The sequence below is a fragment of the Leucopleurus acutus genome, assembly GCF_964270905.1.
Source record: "Leucopleurus acutus genome assembly, chromosome: 19".
Lineage (NCBI taxonomy): Eukaryota > Metazoa > Chordata > Mammalia > Artiodactyla > Delphinidae > Leucopleurus > Leucopleurus acutus.
Window position 1 is genome coordinate 17,170,512 of NC_139161.1, and position 16,315 is coordinate 17,186,826.

The window sequence follows — 16,315 nt, forward strand, 5'->3', positions numbered from 1 at the left end:
AGGACGAAGCACACACGGAGACCTGTAGATCTGAGTAGCCAGCGGGGTGTTGAGAGATCAGACTGGCCAGAGCCAAACCCTGTGTTTAGGGAAACAGTGGTAAGACAGATTATGGACCACAGAGTTGGGACCAGACCCATAAGCAGTGCACAGCCAACAGATGTCTTTGAGCTTGAGGTTATCTTAAGGACATCATGATTTAAGATTAGCGTGGCCTCATTGTGAGATGGGAGGGGTCAGGGAGAAGCTGGAAGTGGGTAAGGCCTGTGCTAATAGAATAGTGAGGTGACTTCGTGTCTTAAACATTTGAAAGGGCCTGTAGACAGCGGTGTTCCTGCACATGTGGGGCTGGTTAACCTTTTTTTTTTTTAATGTCTTTATTGGAGTATAATTGCTTTACAATGTTGTGTTTCTGCTGTATAACAAAGTGAATCAGCTATACATATACATGTATCCCCATATCTCCTCGCTCTTGTGTCTCCCTCCCACCCCCCTATCCCACCCCTCTAGATGGTCACAAAGCACCGAGCTGATCTCCCTGTGCTGTGCGGCTGCTTCTCACTAGCTATACGTTTTACATTTGGTAGTGTATATATGTCCATGCCACTCTCTCACTTCGTCCCAGCTTACCCTTCCCCCTCCCCGTGTCCTCAAGTCCATTCTCTACATCTGCGTCTTTATCCCTGTCCTGCCCCTAAGTTCATCAGAACCATTTTTTTTTTTTTTTTTTTTTTTTTGTGGTACGCGGGCCTCTCACTGTTGTGGTCTCTCCCGTTGCGGAGCACAGGCTCCAGACGCGCAGGCTCAGCGGCCATGGCTCACGGGCCCAGCCGCTCCGCGGCATGTGGGATCTTCCCGGACCGGGGCGCGAACCCGTGTCCCCTGCATCGGCAGGCGGACTCTCAACCACTGCGCCACCAGGGAAGCCCCATTTTTTTTTTTAGATTCCATATATATGTGTTAGCATATGATATTTGTTTTTCTCTTTCTGACTTACTTCACTCTGTATGACAGACAGAGCTTGTTACCCTTGATGTGTGGTGGGAATTAGGGATGGTCATAAATTTTATTCCATACATTTCATCTACCTGGCAGTTTGACCTATGGAACTGGCAGTGAGATTGAGTTTTGTGGGCGTGACAGGTTTCTTTTTTATAACTGACCTGTAAGATTTTAATGATTAATGTATTACATTCACATTTCATATCCTCTTTAATGGGAAATGCTTATGCAGAACCTGCTCTCCTGGACAGCAGGCCTCAAGCTGGCGAGGAGGCAGGTGTTGAGATTCCTCCAGCTGCGTTTCATTCAGGGTGCTCCTTCTTCCGATGTCTGTTTCTAGGTCCCAGTGCCCACTCCCTTTCTCTGCCGCAGGGGAAATTAGCAAGCCTTCCAGAGGCCTGTAACTTGTGATTTTATCAGCCCAGGCTGGGCAGGTGGTGGAGAGTTCTGTCCCAATGGCAGGATTTTCATTTAATGCCCAGCATCCACCATCTGCCCTTACGCTGTAGGTTCCTCCATCTGGAACTCTGCCCCTGAATTAGACGCCTCTCGCTCTTCTGAGAATTTCACCCCTGGGGGTGTATCAGGACCAAGCACAATTCCATGATCTGGTACCTGAACTCCGCAGGCAATCTCATCTCCTGCAGCTCTCGACAAGCTTTGCTCACCAACAACTTCAAGCTGTTTGTGATTCCTACATAGATTCACCCCTGTTCCTTAACTTTTGCCATCCCCTCTACTTGGAATACCCTCTCCTTTTTTCTTGGGAACTTCTCACTCACCCCTTGAGACTCAGCCCAGGTGTCACCTGCTTTAAGAAGCCTTTCCTGATCCCCACCAGGCTGGGCTAGCTGTCCCTCCATGTGTTCCCACTGCATCTGCTATGTGTCTGTGCTGTCATTGCATCTCTGTGTGGTAAGAGACTACTTGTCTCTTTCCCCAGTAGACTGTAAGCTCTTCAATGGGCTGCTGCATCTTCTCCCTCAGCGTACACCCAGTGCTCAGCAAAGCCCCTATACCCAGCAGACCAATACATGTTCAAAGAATTCTGTGTTATAAGATCCTGCAGTTCTCTGCAGTGTGACAGGACACTCCGAAGGCAAGACCTTACTCATCCAGAAAGCCTCAACCTGCCACAAGTCTCTGGATTTAGAGGCTCCTTGTTTCATGCATATAAGTGATTGTTATATCTTTTTGTCTTAAGTATTTGGTCTGATATTAACATTAAATGTTTTTGGTTAGTATTGGCCTGGCATATCTCTTTGCATCCTTTGTTCTTAATCTTTCTGTATAATTTTGTTTTGTCTCTTTTAGTTAGCATCTAGAGGGATCTTTTAAAATCCTGATTGTCTGACTTGAAAACTTAATGTTTTAAAGTGCTTTAAACTAATTTTTTTTTTTTTTTTGCGGTACGCGGGCCTCTCACTGTTGTGGCCTCTCCCATTGCGGAGCACAGGCTCCGGACGCACAGGCTCAGTGGCCATGGCTCAGGGGCCCAGCTGCTCCGCGGCATGTGGGATCTTCCCGGACCGGGGCACGAACCCGTGTCCCCTGCATCGGCAGGCGGACTCTCAACCACTGCGCCACCAGGGAAGCCCTAAACTAATTTTTTTTTGAGATTTTAAAATTTCTTTATTTTTGCTATTTTCCCAAAGGCTTGTATAATGTAGAAACCATCCTATATATTTGATAGAAAAATATAAAACTACTGGATTGTTTACTATTTTTGACTTATAAAAATGATGACTTCATATTGTTCAATCTAAAAGTTTCCTCATTTAATCACATATAATTTTAGTCTGTTTGAGAAATACTTTCCATTGATTTGTTTGTTTCATCTATCTGTTCTTGGACATTTTCTATTTGGCGAAATGTTCATGGCTATCAAATGTAGTTTTTGTTTTTAGTGGTAAAATGAGCAAGTTATTTCTGTTTCTCTTTTACATTATAAAATAATTTTTTTAATGTAGACCATATGTGCTTATGTAGATTGAATTCTTTTTTTTAATAGATCTTTATTGGAGTATAATTGCTTCACAATACTGTGTTAGTTTCTGTTTTACACCAAAGTGGATCAGCCATATGCATACATATGTCCCCATATCCCCTCCCTCTTGAGCTCCCTCCCATCCTCCCTATCCCACCCCTCTAGGTCATTGCAAAGCACCAAACTTATCTCCCTGTGCTGTGCTGCTGCTTCCCACTAGCTAACTATTTTACATTCGGCCGTGTATATATGTTGATGCTATTCTCACTTCGCTCCAGCTTCCCCCTTCCACGCCCTGTCCTCAGGTCCATTCTCTATGTCTACATCTTTATTCCTGCCCTGCAACTAGGTTCATCAGTACCATTTTCCTTTTTTTTTTTAGACTCCACATATATGCGTTAGCATATGGTATTTGTTTTTCTGTTTCTGACTAACTTCACTCTGTGTGACAGACTCTAGGTCCATCCACCTCACTACAGATAACTCAATTTCGTTCCTTTTTATGGCTGAGTAATATTCCATTGTATATATGTGCCACATCTTCTTTATGCATTCATCTGTCAATGGACATTTAGGTTGGTTCCATGTCTAGGCTATTGTAAATAGTGCTGCAGTGAACATTGTTGTACATGTCTCTTTTTGAATTATGGTTTTCTCAGGGTGAAACTAATTTTTTTTACATTCAATTGTTAATTAAATTGGCCAACATATCATATCGATTCCTATGCCTACCATTGTTTCCTGCATCCCATTTCTTCTCTGGTTTACTTTTCTGCTTGCCAAAGCACAGCCTTCAGTGCTTCTTTCCCTGAAGATAGTACCATCTTTCCTGGAACTCTTGTTGCTGTGTTTGTGTATTGTGTGGATTTTTTTTTAATTGTATTAAGAAAATGAAATGACCTGTTAAAACTAATCAAGTGAAAACTGGTAACATCCCAGGAACACGTACTGGAGTAACTCCACTAGAAGTCTGACCAATTTATTGGTGATCCAGCCCTTACTGATGAGACCCCCTCATTTTTAGTTCTTGTCCTTCCTGCCTACACAGGCTAAGAAATTATTACCAACAGTGGGCAGATCCTGCGGGTAAAATAGGGGTAGTAATATGCACATGGGTAGTAATATTGCTCAGTTCCCGAAGTTCCAGGTACCTTTGCCAACAACTTTTATCCTAGAAAGGAACTAAGGATCCTTGGGTCCCAGGGGAAAGGGCCAGGAGTGTCCTGCCTTTAGCCCTAACCCCATGTTAGATGCTCTAGTTGTATAAATTGGGCCTTATTAGTTTCTGCAGGCAGTTTACCTCTCAGAGCCTTAGTTTCTTCATCTGTAAAAATATTACCAACCTTGCAGTGTTGCTGTGAGGTTCATCAATAACATGGATAAAGCCCCTAGCACATGCCCAACACACAGAAGATGTTTAATGAATGGTAGTGACTGTGACAGTCCCTGGCACTTAGGAGACTGTCATTTAATACCTGTTGAGTGAATGCGGGAGCCTACCGGAAACGGTTTCATTGAGGAGATAGGTTATAATGGATAGGTGAGATCTGGACAGATAGTAATAAAGGAAGAAGACACTCTTTACAGGGAACGGGATGAGCAGAGGAAAAGAATCAGGCTCACCCGTCGCTGCCCTGCTCAGGGAAGTGAAAGGAGCAGTGTGGCTGGAACAGAGGCTGAGGGTAGGGACTTGGGGAGGGTAGGCAGGGCAGAAAAGGGAGCTGGGATTGAGAACACATGGGGATCTCTGGGTCCGCCTGGCCAGATAGCCGTTCTGCCTGGCCAGGCCACTCTGCCCGGCGCTTGCCCTTGGTTCCCCTTCCTGCACACCCCTTGTTCTTGATAGGCAGAGGCTGGCCCAGTGTGGCCTAGTAGCCAGGCAAGCTGAAGGCTTAAAAGAGGAAGCATCAGAATGAGATTGGTTTTCAACTAGTATCTTATTAAGGAAGTTGAGTTCCTCTACTTCTGTTATTTGTCCCCTCTGGGCATTCAGAGAAGGACAAGTTTTTATTTCCAGATGAAATATCATGAGAGGGATTTGCCCTGGTCTGCCCTGGCCCCTCAGTGGACATTTTCAAGATGGCCCTATATTTCTCTTTGATATACAGAGAATCAAGGCTGAAGGTGTTGAGTGCCTTAGGTAAGGCTTGACACCTTGGCTGTATGATGCTGAAACAAAGAAGTCCCATTGTCTCAGTGAGGGCGTTTATGAGCTTCTATTGGCCAGGCAAGGTGATTGGCATTTCATGTACTCTACCTCCTTCAGCCCTCAATGCAGCTCTGAAGAAGCTATGAGAAGAAACTCAGTGGCCTGCTCAAGGTTTAGCATGAAGGCTGGGGAGGCGGCAGTGCACGTTCAGCCCCACTTCTGCAACTTGTCCCTGTGTGACTGTTCTGACAGGCTACTGAACTTCTCTAAAGCCTCAGTTTTCACATCTGAAATTGACATTAATAATGGCTGTGCTTAGTAAATATTGACAATTATCATTCTGAATTGGAGTCATCCAGCCCTCAAATAATCCTGACAAATCAGTGGCATTTGGGAAACTAGAAGGAACCTCAAAAGGTTTCCTAGGCCACTAGTTTTCAGACTCTTTTTCTTGGAGACCTAGGATTCTGGGGAGGTCTGTGGTGGATGAAGGGAAGCTGAGTATGTGTGGCCCTTGCCCACCTTCTTCAGCAGAGCAGCTGTTTCTAATGTGAATTACGTAGCAGTTGCACGTTCCTTGCTCTTTTATATTGTGGGGGTTGAGGTGGATTTCATCTAATAAAAATGGTCCTGCTGCTTTTTTTTTTTTTTTTTTTTTTTTTTTTTTTGCGGTACGCGGGCCTCTCACTGTCGTGGCCTCTCCCGTTGCGGAGCACAGGCTCCGGACACGCAGGCTCAGCGGCCATGGCTCACGGGCCCAGCCGCTCCGCGGCATGTGGGATCTTCCCGGACTGGGTCACGAACCCGTGTCCCCTGCATCGGCAGGCGGACTCCCAACCACTGCGCCACCAGGGAAGCCCGGTCCTGCTGCTTTTTAAAAAAAGCTTCCAAGGCTTGACCTTATATCTCGTGGTTCCTAATCTAGTGTTTTTACTGACCTTACTAAAACAGGGAACTGAAATATGATACATTTTACAAAGGTTGTCATCAAAATTTTAAACATTATTCTCATACCTTCCAGTTAATCAAGCACTCATTTAGTCTAAACCCCATTCCTGTCCCAGAATCCTAGGAACAGAAATTTTGCTGTCAGAGAAAGCATTGCTATCATAGCCTCAGACGAGAACTGTCTAATAGAACCTTCTGCAGTGATGGAAATGTCTTCTGTGTGCACTGCCATATACGGTAGCTAGTGTAACTGAGGAACTGACTTTTAAATTTTATTTTAAATGAATTGATTTAAATGTAAATAGCCATGTTGGACAGTGCAGCCTTACAGTATAGAGCAGGGGTCAGGTGGCAGTCCCTGGCCTCTGGGCATGGGAATCATCCAGAGAACTTGTCAACAGCACAGATCCTGGGCCTAGTGCCCAGTGGCTGATTCAGTAGACCTAGGGCGAGTGCCTCTGAGGTGGTCATTCTAACTTGCACTCAGGTAGGAAGGCACTGCATTAGTGAGCTTTCCCTCGGCGTGAAAATGTGGAGGCAGAGCAAGCATTTTGCCCTGGCCTTGATCTTCTGGGGAGACTAGAGCAACTTTCTGAGGAATGTCAGACCCTTGGAGGATATGATGAAAGCTATGGACCTCTTCCCTGGAAAAAAACAAAAATAGTGTCTAGGGCTCCCAGACCTCCTTGAACCCACATTAAGAACACCTCAACTTGGACAGAAGATCTTTACTAGCTGGTGAGGGAGTTGAGCTTGAGCCCAGGGTTAATCTGGTACCATCCCGCTCATTCCTACCCCCGGATCCCTCCAGGGGGTCATAGAGGCACCACAGAAGAGAGAATAGGCAGTGTATGTGGATCAGGCCCTGAAAGAATACTGAATGAGTTCTGCCCCTTTCCTTTCCCCTTGTGTTTTCATAGCCTTGTGGGTGAGCTGAGAGGGTGTGGCTATTGTCACTGCTCATGTCCTCGGCTCCGATACAGAGAGCAGAGGGAAGAATGCATCTGGGGCCCGAGTGGAGCTGTGGAGAGAGTCCAGCTGAGTAATGGATCAGGATTTTGACTTGCCTTCAAAGGCAGAGACACAATGGGCTCCCACTTAGTCCTCACTTCCCACAAGCTGCCGGAGTGAGAGAGAAGGGGCAAAGCTGCGGGGCTCTGGGCTGGGGCAACGAGCCAGGGACCGAAGCCCAGAGCTGGGCAGGCCACCCAATCAGCAGCCCCAGGCTTAGTGCAGAACCCCATTTTTTGTAGATCAGAACCCATGTAGAAGTGGGGAAGAGTGAGGAAGCAAGCGTGTGTATGTGTCGGAGAGCTGCTGTCAGGCCAAAGTGTCCTGAAAATAGCCTCTTGAACTTGGAGACTGTCGGTGAGGGTCTGAGTCATGGTCATGTGGCACAGGAAAGCCAGACACAGGAGAAGCTGTACAGCTCCCGGGCCGAGATTTCGTGCCCCTGGGAGGTGAGGGTCAGCCCTGTTTTCCCCGTGCCCTTCACAGATTCAGCTGCCAGCTGCTGGGTTAGCTTCTCAGGCCGCCTTGTTCCTCTCTCTGCCTGATAGGCTGCCGGATGAGTCATCAGGGAACTACAGAGGAGGAGGCCCCAAGCTCAGCTGCCTCAGCCTCGGCTTCTCTGGGACAAGGGAGCCTGGAGTGCTCCTGGAAGGAGGATCAGGAGCCTACCTAGCCACCAAGGTGAAAGGGCAGCTTCTGGGGGAGGGGGTGCCCCACAGCCTGTCTGGAGGAGCTCCAGCTCAGGATGAGCCGTGTCAGGCAGGACAGGCCACTTGAGCCTGAGTGCAGCTCTATAGACCTCTAAACATCTGGGTTTAAGATCTTGCCCTCGGAGCAAGATTGACTGCTGGCCTCATTTCTCTCACCGTCAGATGAAGCTCTCTCTTCATCCCCAATGCTCAGCATCACCCTTTGATTCCGCCATGCAGCCGGCACCGGCTGTTTCGTCTATGCCCCACTCTGCTCTACACCGGCAACACCACCTCTCACCCTCAGAAGCCTTCTGCCTGGGGAGGACCACGACTTTCCTCCTCGTGTTTGCCTGCAGCCCAGGGGACTGGGGAGTGGGCAGCACAGCCCACTAGGTCTGGCCCCGCACTGCCCCACACAGGCTGGGTGATCTGGGGCAAGTCTCCACCTAATTAAGCCTGCAATTCTTCAAATAAAAGTGAGGAGAGGGACTTCCCTGGTGGTCCAGCGGTTAAGTCTCCGTGCTCTCAATGCAGGGTCAGGGAACTAGATCCCACATGCATGCCACAACTAAAGGAGCCCGCATGCTGCAACTAAGACCCAGTGCAGCCAAATAAACAAAAAAAAATTTTTTAATGAGGAGATTAAAGCAATGTCCCTATAGGCACGCTTCTAATACTATTAGGTTTGAAGGCCTTGGGGTCTGTTTTTAAGATCTCATTTCCCTTATAAAGAGGCTGAGAGAGGTGGGCGCTACTCTAGGCCCTGGATCAAGTCCTTTTTGGAGATGGAAGGGGCTGTGGAGGTGTGGGGTGGGATGACAGTATGGTTACAAGTGAAACAGCCTGCCTTGCAGGGCTTTCACCTAATTGAAGTCAGAACACCCCTTAGACTTCTTAAGGTCATCAAGAAACAATGAGGCCACCCATTCAGCCTCCTGAGCATCGGGCCTGCAGGACCACACCCAGGCATCCAGGCTGAAAGCTGGAGCTGCTGAGTTCAAAGCTAGAAGGCCCTTGAAGGCACCCCCCACACCCACACCCCAGTCAAGCTGACTCAGCCTTTCGTAGCCACTGTGGTGAGGCAGACGCAGTAGGAAGGAGGTTTCAGCCTAGTGTTTCCCAGCATCCCACTGTCTCTTGTAAGCTTCCAGCCTGATCCGGCAGAAGGTCAGAGGTGTTGGAGGGTCGGCTTCCCACGGTCTGCCTTTCTCGCGCAAGAGCAGATGGAGGAGTGATCCGGGATGAATGGAGCTACCGCAGGGAAGACCGCATCTGTTAGTAACAGCCTTAGGACCAGGCTGCCATCAGAGAGCACTTATTAAAGGCCTGTCTGCAGCTGATGCCTTCTCAGGCTTTGTCTCAAGCAAGTCACGACCCAGAAGGGCCCTGCCCTTGGGAGTCCACGCCCCAGTCTTTAAAAAGGCTCCCAAATGGTAACAACCTCAGGGTGGTGCCATTCTCTTCCGTGACAACCGTAGCCCACGTGCTGCTTGCACAGATTGTCACAACAGTGGGCTCTCTCTCCCCTCTGGCTCTATGGGAACACAGAGCTGGTAGAGATGGAGCCCAGAGAGAGGTGACGTCTTGCGCTTTGTCCTCATATTTCTAGAGGTGTTGGTTGGTGTCCAGGGCTCTAATATAAATTCCACTACTAATGCTGCCTGAAAGAAAACTGATACTTAGGAGAGGTTTTCAGCAAATGAGTTTGGACATTACAGAAGGAAGCATGTCAGTTCCTTCTGGAGAGCCGCAAACAGATGCATCTCGTGAAAGGAGCCAAGTGCTGGTATTGCCATTTGCATGCTGGTTTTTCAATTTACAAGATTTCATTTATGTGTATGCATGTAATGTTTATATAAATATACACACAAATCTCTCTCTATATATATACAAACACACACATCTGGATGCCTATGTACACACACGTGTGCACACACACATATACATACATGTATCTACCTCTAGCTAGGGAACAAAACAAAACCTTGGTTCTCTCCACTTGGAGAAGAGCCATCATGGATGGTGCAGGCATGTCCTCTACGAAGCAAGGCTTCTGCGGAATCAGTGATGTGACTGATGGTTTTGGAGTATAGGATCCACCACCCTGTTCTGGGGAAGCAAAGTTCACCACAAAACAAACAACAGAAAAAGATTCAGCCATTATTCATAAAGGCAAGAAAGAACCAACCCAGATGTTGGTCCACATCTCTCCTGGAGGAGGCGGGCTGGAGTTCCCCTTGTGGGGTGGAGAGAGGGGCCATTTACTGTGGAGGGGCCAGGAGGGCTGGGGGGCTCACCCCACGTGGAACAATGGTGAGGTTGCCATTTGGAACATTTGGAGGGATAGCTATGTGTGGCATGAGGAAGTAGAGACCCTTTGCCCCCTGCTTTTCTCCTCCCACCCAAACCTGACACCTGGGCGCCTCGGGGTCTGGGGGTGACCTGCTCTGTGTGTGGTCTCTCACAGGGTGAGCGTGAGCCTGGGAGATGGCAGTGATGGAAATGGCCTGCCCAGGTGCCCCCGGCTCCGCGGTCGGACAGCAGAAGGAGTTCGCCAAAGCCAAGGAGAAGACACAGGCAACGGAGACGAAGCAGAGCTCCGTCCACAAGCTCGAGGCCGTGGAGAAGAGCCCCATGTTCTGCGGGAAGTGGGAGATCCTGAACGACGTGATTACCAAAGGCACAGCCAAGGAAGGCTCCGAGGGCGGGCCGGCTGCCATCTCCATCATCGCCCAGGCCGAATGTAAGGAGCCCTGGGCTGGGAGTGTTGGCAGAGAGGGCAGGTGGGGAGCCTGCAGTGGGTGCAGCGCTTGTGCAAGGGTGGTTGGGCACCAATGGGGCTGGACTCAGGGTCCCCCTGTGGAAGAGGGAAGTCAAGGTGACCACCATAGAAGACTTGCAAGACACACCTGGGAATTAAGCCAAGGATCAGTGTGAAGTGGGAGCTCGAACAGTGCAGGGGAGTGAAGCGCAAGAAGGGAGAAGTGGCAGACAGAGGGCTTGCTCATGACCAGAGCAGGGGAAGGGAGCTGGGAGACAGGAATGCTTGGGCTCCAAGGTCCTGGGCCCTCTCTGCAGGGCCATCAGGCAGGCCTTCTGCTGGGACCTTGGGCAGCCTGAGCATCTCTGGAGAGGCCCAGGCAGGAAAGGCCAGGTGTCCCGGAAAGCCTCTCTGGGCCCTGGGCCCTGGGCCCTTCACCTCCTTCCACGCCGGTGCTTGCCGCCCCCCAACCCCCGCAAAGACTGAACGCCTGCCCTCGGGCCTACAAGGCCGATGCAGGGTCTGCGGGGCTTCCCGGGCTGATCCTTTCTGCTTCCACTCACAATACCTCAAGATGGCTTGGAGCAGTGGCTGCCACCGGAGCCTGAGAAACTCCCAGGGGCGTGGGGAGGGCCAGGAATCCCCTCTCTACCCGACACCTACCCTCCACCCCAGGAGGTTTCCTTGGGTGGAGCCTGGTGAGACCTACAGCTCATAATGGTATTTTCTCACATACACACATCCTTCCCCTCATCTTCCGCTTCCTTCTGGCTGGCCTTTGACGAGAGATGAGAGAATAAAAATTAAAGTGGAGTGAGTGACATGGTAATGGTAGTGCACACGCGTGCGCGCACACACGCGTTATATGTAATAGTGTATATTTGTTGAGCTGTTACCGTGTGCCAGGCACTGAGTTGAGTGTTTTATATAGATCATCTCACACCTCACAGTACGTGAAGTGAGGTGGGCACCCTGTGATCCCATATTGTAGGCACGCCCTGTGCCTTGACCCTCAGGCTGGGAGGGAGGGGTGAGGCTGCCAGTGAGAGGAGGTGAGCCGCCAGGCAGAAGGGGTCTGGGAAGGAGGAGTGGCCGGGAGGGTATCTGCAAAGTGCCTCTCCTCTAAGTGCCTCTCCCCTGTTCTTTCTCTCTCCTTTCTGCTCATCCAACCCCTTTGCCTTTACTTAAAAGGTGAGAATAGCCAAGAGTTCAGCCCCACCTTCTCAGAACGGATCTTCATCGCTGGCTCGAAACAGTACAGGTAAGGTCAGCTTGAGTGGGGTGGCAGGGAGCTGCCGCGGGGGCGTCCCCACCCCAGCTGCTTGCCCAGGCCGCTCGCAAGTGACCCCTGGCTCCTTCCTTCAGCACCTGTGGTTTGGCTCTTGGAACCCACCCAGGCTTCCTCGCTGAGCTGCTCTCGCAGCCAAATAAGCTTTTCAAAAGCTTTTCCCAGCGTGTGGGTGACTGCCTCTGGGTCACATCAGGGTCACATCAGCTTGACGTTTTATTTTTATTCTCCTCCTCGGAGTCCTTGCTGCTCCCCTTCGGTTCCCATCAGTAGGGAGGATGCTGGGAACAGGAGGCACTTTGCCGCTGGTGCGTGACCACGAGTGCAGGCCCAGAGAAGCCGCTCTAACTCGGGGAGAAACCTGCTGTGTCTTTCCTTCTGTGAGACACACCCAAGGAGGGATGAGGGCTTGGAAACAGGCAGGGACAGACTTGCAGCTCGGTGGCCCTGTAGAAAGGAGGCCAAGTGAGGCTCGGCCTGTTCCCAGCCTCCCCAGCCCCAAAGAAGATTTTTGGCAGCTGGAGGTTGAACCTGGAAACAGTTCCTCCCCTACCACCAGGTGGACTTCTTTATCGTTGGAATTTGGGAACTGCTAGCGGGAAAGTGACCAACCTCAGCTGCCCCTGCTTTGGAGGCAACAGAAGCCAACTCAGAGCTGAGAATGCCTGCCATGGGCTGTGGCCCTCTGAGCCACATGCCCCGCTGCCGGGACCTCTCAAGGGCAAGCCCCCCTTGGAGAGCAGGGAGAGAACCATGTCTCCCCCTCCACCCAGAAGAGCGGTGTGCACCCTCACTTTAGTAACAACCACTGTTGATCGGAAGCTTGCCGTGGGGCCCGACACCGAGGCAGGCTTTTTAAATGAGCTATTTCATTTAAACCCCATCTTCGCCCTGCCCGGCAGGAAACGCCACCTCCATTTTATCAGTGAGGAGCCTAAAGGTCTTTGGGGCTTAGGAACTTTCCCACGTTCACACAAGTCCTGACCAAGCTGGGATTTGACCTCGGGTCTGTATGACTCCAGCCGCAGCTACCTGAGCTGTTCTGTCTCCCTGCCCCCTCACACTCAGAATGCGTGTCTGTGTCCCCTTGCTGACAGCCAGTCCGAGAGTCTTGATCAAATCCCCAACAATGTGGCCCACTCGACCGAGGGCAAAATGGCCCGCGTGTGTTGGAAGGGGAAGCGTCGCAGCAAAGCCCGGAGGAAACGCAAGAAGAAGAGCTCCAAGTCCCTGGCTCAGGCAGGAGTGGCCTTGGCCAGACCCCTCCCCAGAACCCCTGAGCAGGAGAGCTGCACGGTCCCGGTTCAGGTGAGACCCGCCCCTAAGCCCAGACCCCTGTGCCGGGCGCCCCCTGGGCTCATGGGCCTTCGAAACAGCACCTGTGCCTTGGCCCCAGCCCCATGTCCTAACAGCTGTGTTTCCCCCGCAGGAGGATGAGTCTCCGCTAGGCACCCCGTATGTTAGAAACACCCCCCAGTTCTCCAAGCCTCTGAAGGAGCCAGGCCTTGGCCATCTCTGGTTTAAGAAACTCGGGGAGGGCCTGCGGCCAGCGCTGCCTCGACCGGAACTCCACAAACTGATCAGCCCCCTGCAGTGCCTAAACCACGTGTGGAAACTCCACCACCCCCAGGACGTAGGCCCCCTGCCCCAGCCCGCGCACCCCTTCCCCTACAGCAGACGGCCCCACCCCTTCCCGTTCCACCCTCTCCAGCCCTGGAAACCTCACCCCTTAGAGTCCTTCTTCCTAGGCAAACTGGCAAACTGTGTAGACAGCCAGCAGCCCCTGCCCGGCCCTCCTCTGGGCAGACTGGCCTGTGTAGACGGCCAGAAGCCCCTGCCTGGCCCACATGTGAAGCCCAGCTGCCCGTCGCATGGCTCGAGTGACAAGCTGTCCATGGAGGAGTACCTCGTGCACGCTCTGCAAGGCAGCGTGAGCTCCGGCCAGGCCCGCAGCCTGGCCAGCCTGGCCAAGACCTGGTTGGTGGGGGGCTCCAAGCCTCGGGAGCCCAGCCCTGAAACCGAGGACAGTGAGGGGGTCCTGCTTATTGAGGCGAGTAGTCCCCAAACACACGTACACCTACCACCGCCTCCACCTCCAGGGCCGTCACCTTCACTACCCCCCTTCCCTTCCCCTTTTCCTCTAGTTCTCTTCCTGGGTCACTGTGTAATGTTATGTGATTTTCCCAAACTTAGATTTCTGGGTGTTATCCCGTCCATCTCTGACACACTGTCCCTTGTCCCCTGCCCCTCTTCACTGTCCTTCCCTTTCCTCTACCGCTTAGCTCCTGAGGCACTTTTTCTCATGGTCAAGGCGGTTGACAATTCCGTTTCTGTCCCACAATCACAAGTCTGGGGAGAAGGTTTCTTCATCGCAAGGGTCGGCTTGCCTCCACCCGTGAAGCTCTCCCTTGCCTTCGCCTGACTCCTGCAACCCCCTCTCTGGGTCCGTCCCCACACCCCGACCCCGAGCCCTGCCTCAGACCTGCTGGTGTTCTTGGATGTGAGGGCTCAGCCCAGCAGCCTGGCAAGGGCCACCAGTTGGAGAGCCTTCCTCACTGTAACCCTTCGTCCCTCCACTGCCCTGGCCACTGAAACCGGCCTCTGTCTCCCGCCAACCCCAGAAACTCAAGCCGGTGGATTATGAGTACCGAGAGGACATCCATTGGGCCACGCGCCAGCCCTGCCTGGGCAGAGGCTCCTTCGGAGAGGTCCACAGGATGGAGGACAAGCAAACCGGCTTCCAGTGTGCCGTCAAAAAGGTATGCCGGGCTCCGGGGCTGAGGAAGGAAGGCGGACAGGAGCCCTGTCACGTTCCCTCTGCTTCCTTTCAGGGTTAGCACAGGGAGGCCGTGAGCCTGACTCTTTAACGGCGTCTGGCTATCCTGGCTGCCCTGGGTCAGCTGGAGCTGGAAGGGGACAGTCCAGGTCATGTGTCCCCGCCTGGGTGCCACACTTGGTGTGCGTGTATGTGAGGGAGCATGAGAGTGTGCACGCAGCCTGGGCCACTCCTGATGCCAGGCCCCTAGAGCACATCAAAACCTGGAAGATGGTTGGATTGTCATGAAATTCATGTTGAGCTGAAACCCCTAAACTACATAGTGGACCAGAAGGTAATAGCAAGAGCATAGCCTCCACCTAACAGGTGCTTCCCGACGGAGGCCGTGCACCTTGGGAGTCAGATCTGACTTGGGTTTGGGCTCTGCCTCCTGTCGGCCGGAGGTACTACGTCCTGCGAGATGGACATGAGGAAACGAGACTTAGCAAGAAGCCCCAGGCTTGTCCGACTGTAGAGTTTGGCTTTGAACCTCTCTTCGGGAAGGGACAGGGGAGGAAGACTCATGCTTCTAGGATTTTGATTAGAGGCAGAGGCCTGAGTCACCTCTCCCACTCCCTCGTCTCACTGATGTTAGAACTGGAGACCAGAGAGGGTCTGCACCTTGCCCACAGCTGCACAGCTGGGCCTGGAACTGAGGCCTCCTTCTGTCAGATCACACTGCCCAGGCCTAGCAGTCCTTGAGGGTGTCAGTCATGCTCTCCTTCAGATACCATTTCTCCTCCTCTCCTCTCACCTTGACTAGAAGCCACCTTGTCCTTGACCCCAACACAGCCTGAGGGCTAGCACCAAGGACTTCCTAAGGTGGAAATCAGAAACATTTCCATGGGCCATTTCCTTGGCCCTTGGGCAGCGTGAAATAAGCTAATTCAAAGATGGACCTTGCTTTCAAATGGCTTTTGTCAAGGACACTCTGATCCCCAAAAGGAAAGGGACCAAACAGCCAGCCCAGGCAGGTGCATCCCACTCAGGCCCCACGCAGAGTAGGCACTGCTGCCGCCACTGTCTTGGGTGCCTGTGACTTTAAGGGGCGATGGTACAGATTGTGTTGTGAGTAAACCTGGCTTCCCTGGCTTGTGTGTGACCAGGTGTTAGAGTTCTAAAGTTTGGGCCTCGGGGTGATGGGATGAGAGAGGGGACTATCCGTAGGTATTACCCCAAGCTTCAGACCTACTGTGTCAAATAAGCCAGCTCCACCCCTGCCCACCCGCACCGGCCAAAACACGTGCTTAGTTCTTGCCAGCACGGGTCATCATCTTTCGCTGGGATGCCAAGGCCACGTGCCTGACCTCCTCAGCTGCAGTCCCCTCCCCAGGCCACCGGAGAAGGCTCAGCTGTTCCTCCTGAGAGGCGGGTGGGAGGAGGGCAAGAGAGTGTGAAGTGTCCTGGAGATGAGCGCCCATGCTGGGGAGCTTAGTCACCAGGCTCCTCAGCTGTTCCCCTGCTGAGGTTCTCAGAGTCCCAGGCAACAAGGTAAACAACCCTAATATAGTAGAAGAGGACAGAGACTCCATTTCTCACCTCCCCAAGGCAGTCGGACAAGCTCCAAGCACAAGGCACAGACTTGCCAGCCCAGAGCTGCTGCCCCAGCCCACCAGAGCCAGCCCTTCTCAGAGCTCCGCCTCCCCCATCCAGGATCTTAGC

General features: G+C 51.9%; 1 protein-coding gene across 2 annotated transcripts in view; it reads left to right on the forward strand.

The window, feature by feature from the left end:
• Positions 1-16,315, forward strand: part of MAP3K14 (mitogen-activated protein kinase kinase kinase 14) — a gene marked incomplete at its 3' end in the record, with an annotated part of 41,764 nt that overhangs the window by 13,191 nt on the left and 12,258 nt on the right. Inside the window, exons 2-6 of one of the 2 annotated variants that reach the window (XM_082860097.1) lie at positions 10,257-10,532; positions 11,742-11,811; positions 12,936-13,146; positions 13,268-13,888; positions 14,460-14,597. In XM_082860097.1, coding sequence (XP_082716223.1) covers positions 10,277-10,532; positions 11,742-11,811; positions 12,936-13,146; positions 13,268-13,888; positions 14,460-14,597 — 1,296 coding nt within the window. In that variant the 5' untranslated portion in view covers positions 10,257-10,276. Of the gene's footprint in view, positions 1-10,241; positions 10,533-11,741; positions 11,812-12,935; positions 13,147-13,267; positions 13,889-14,459; positions 14,598-16,315 lie in introns of those variants that run through there. The other variant, XM_082860098.1, reaches the window with a different exon arrangement.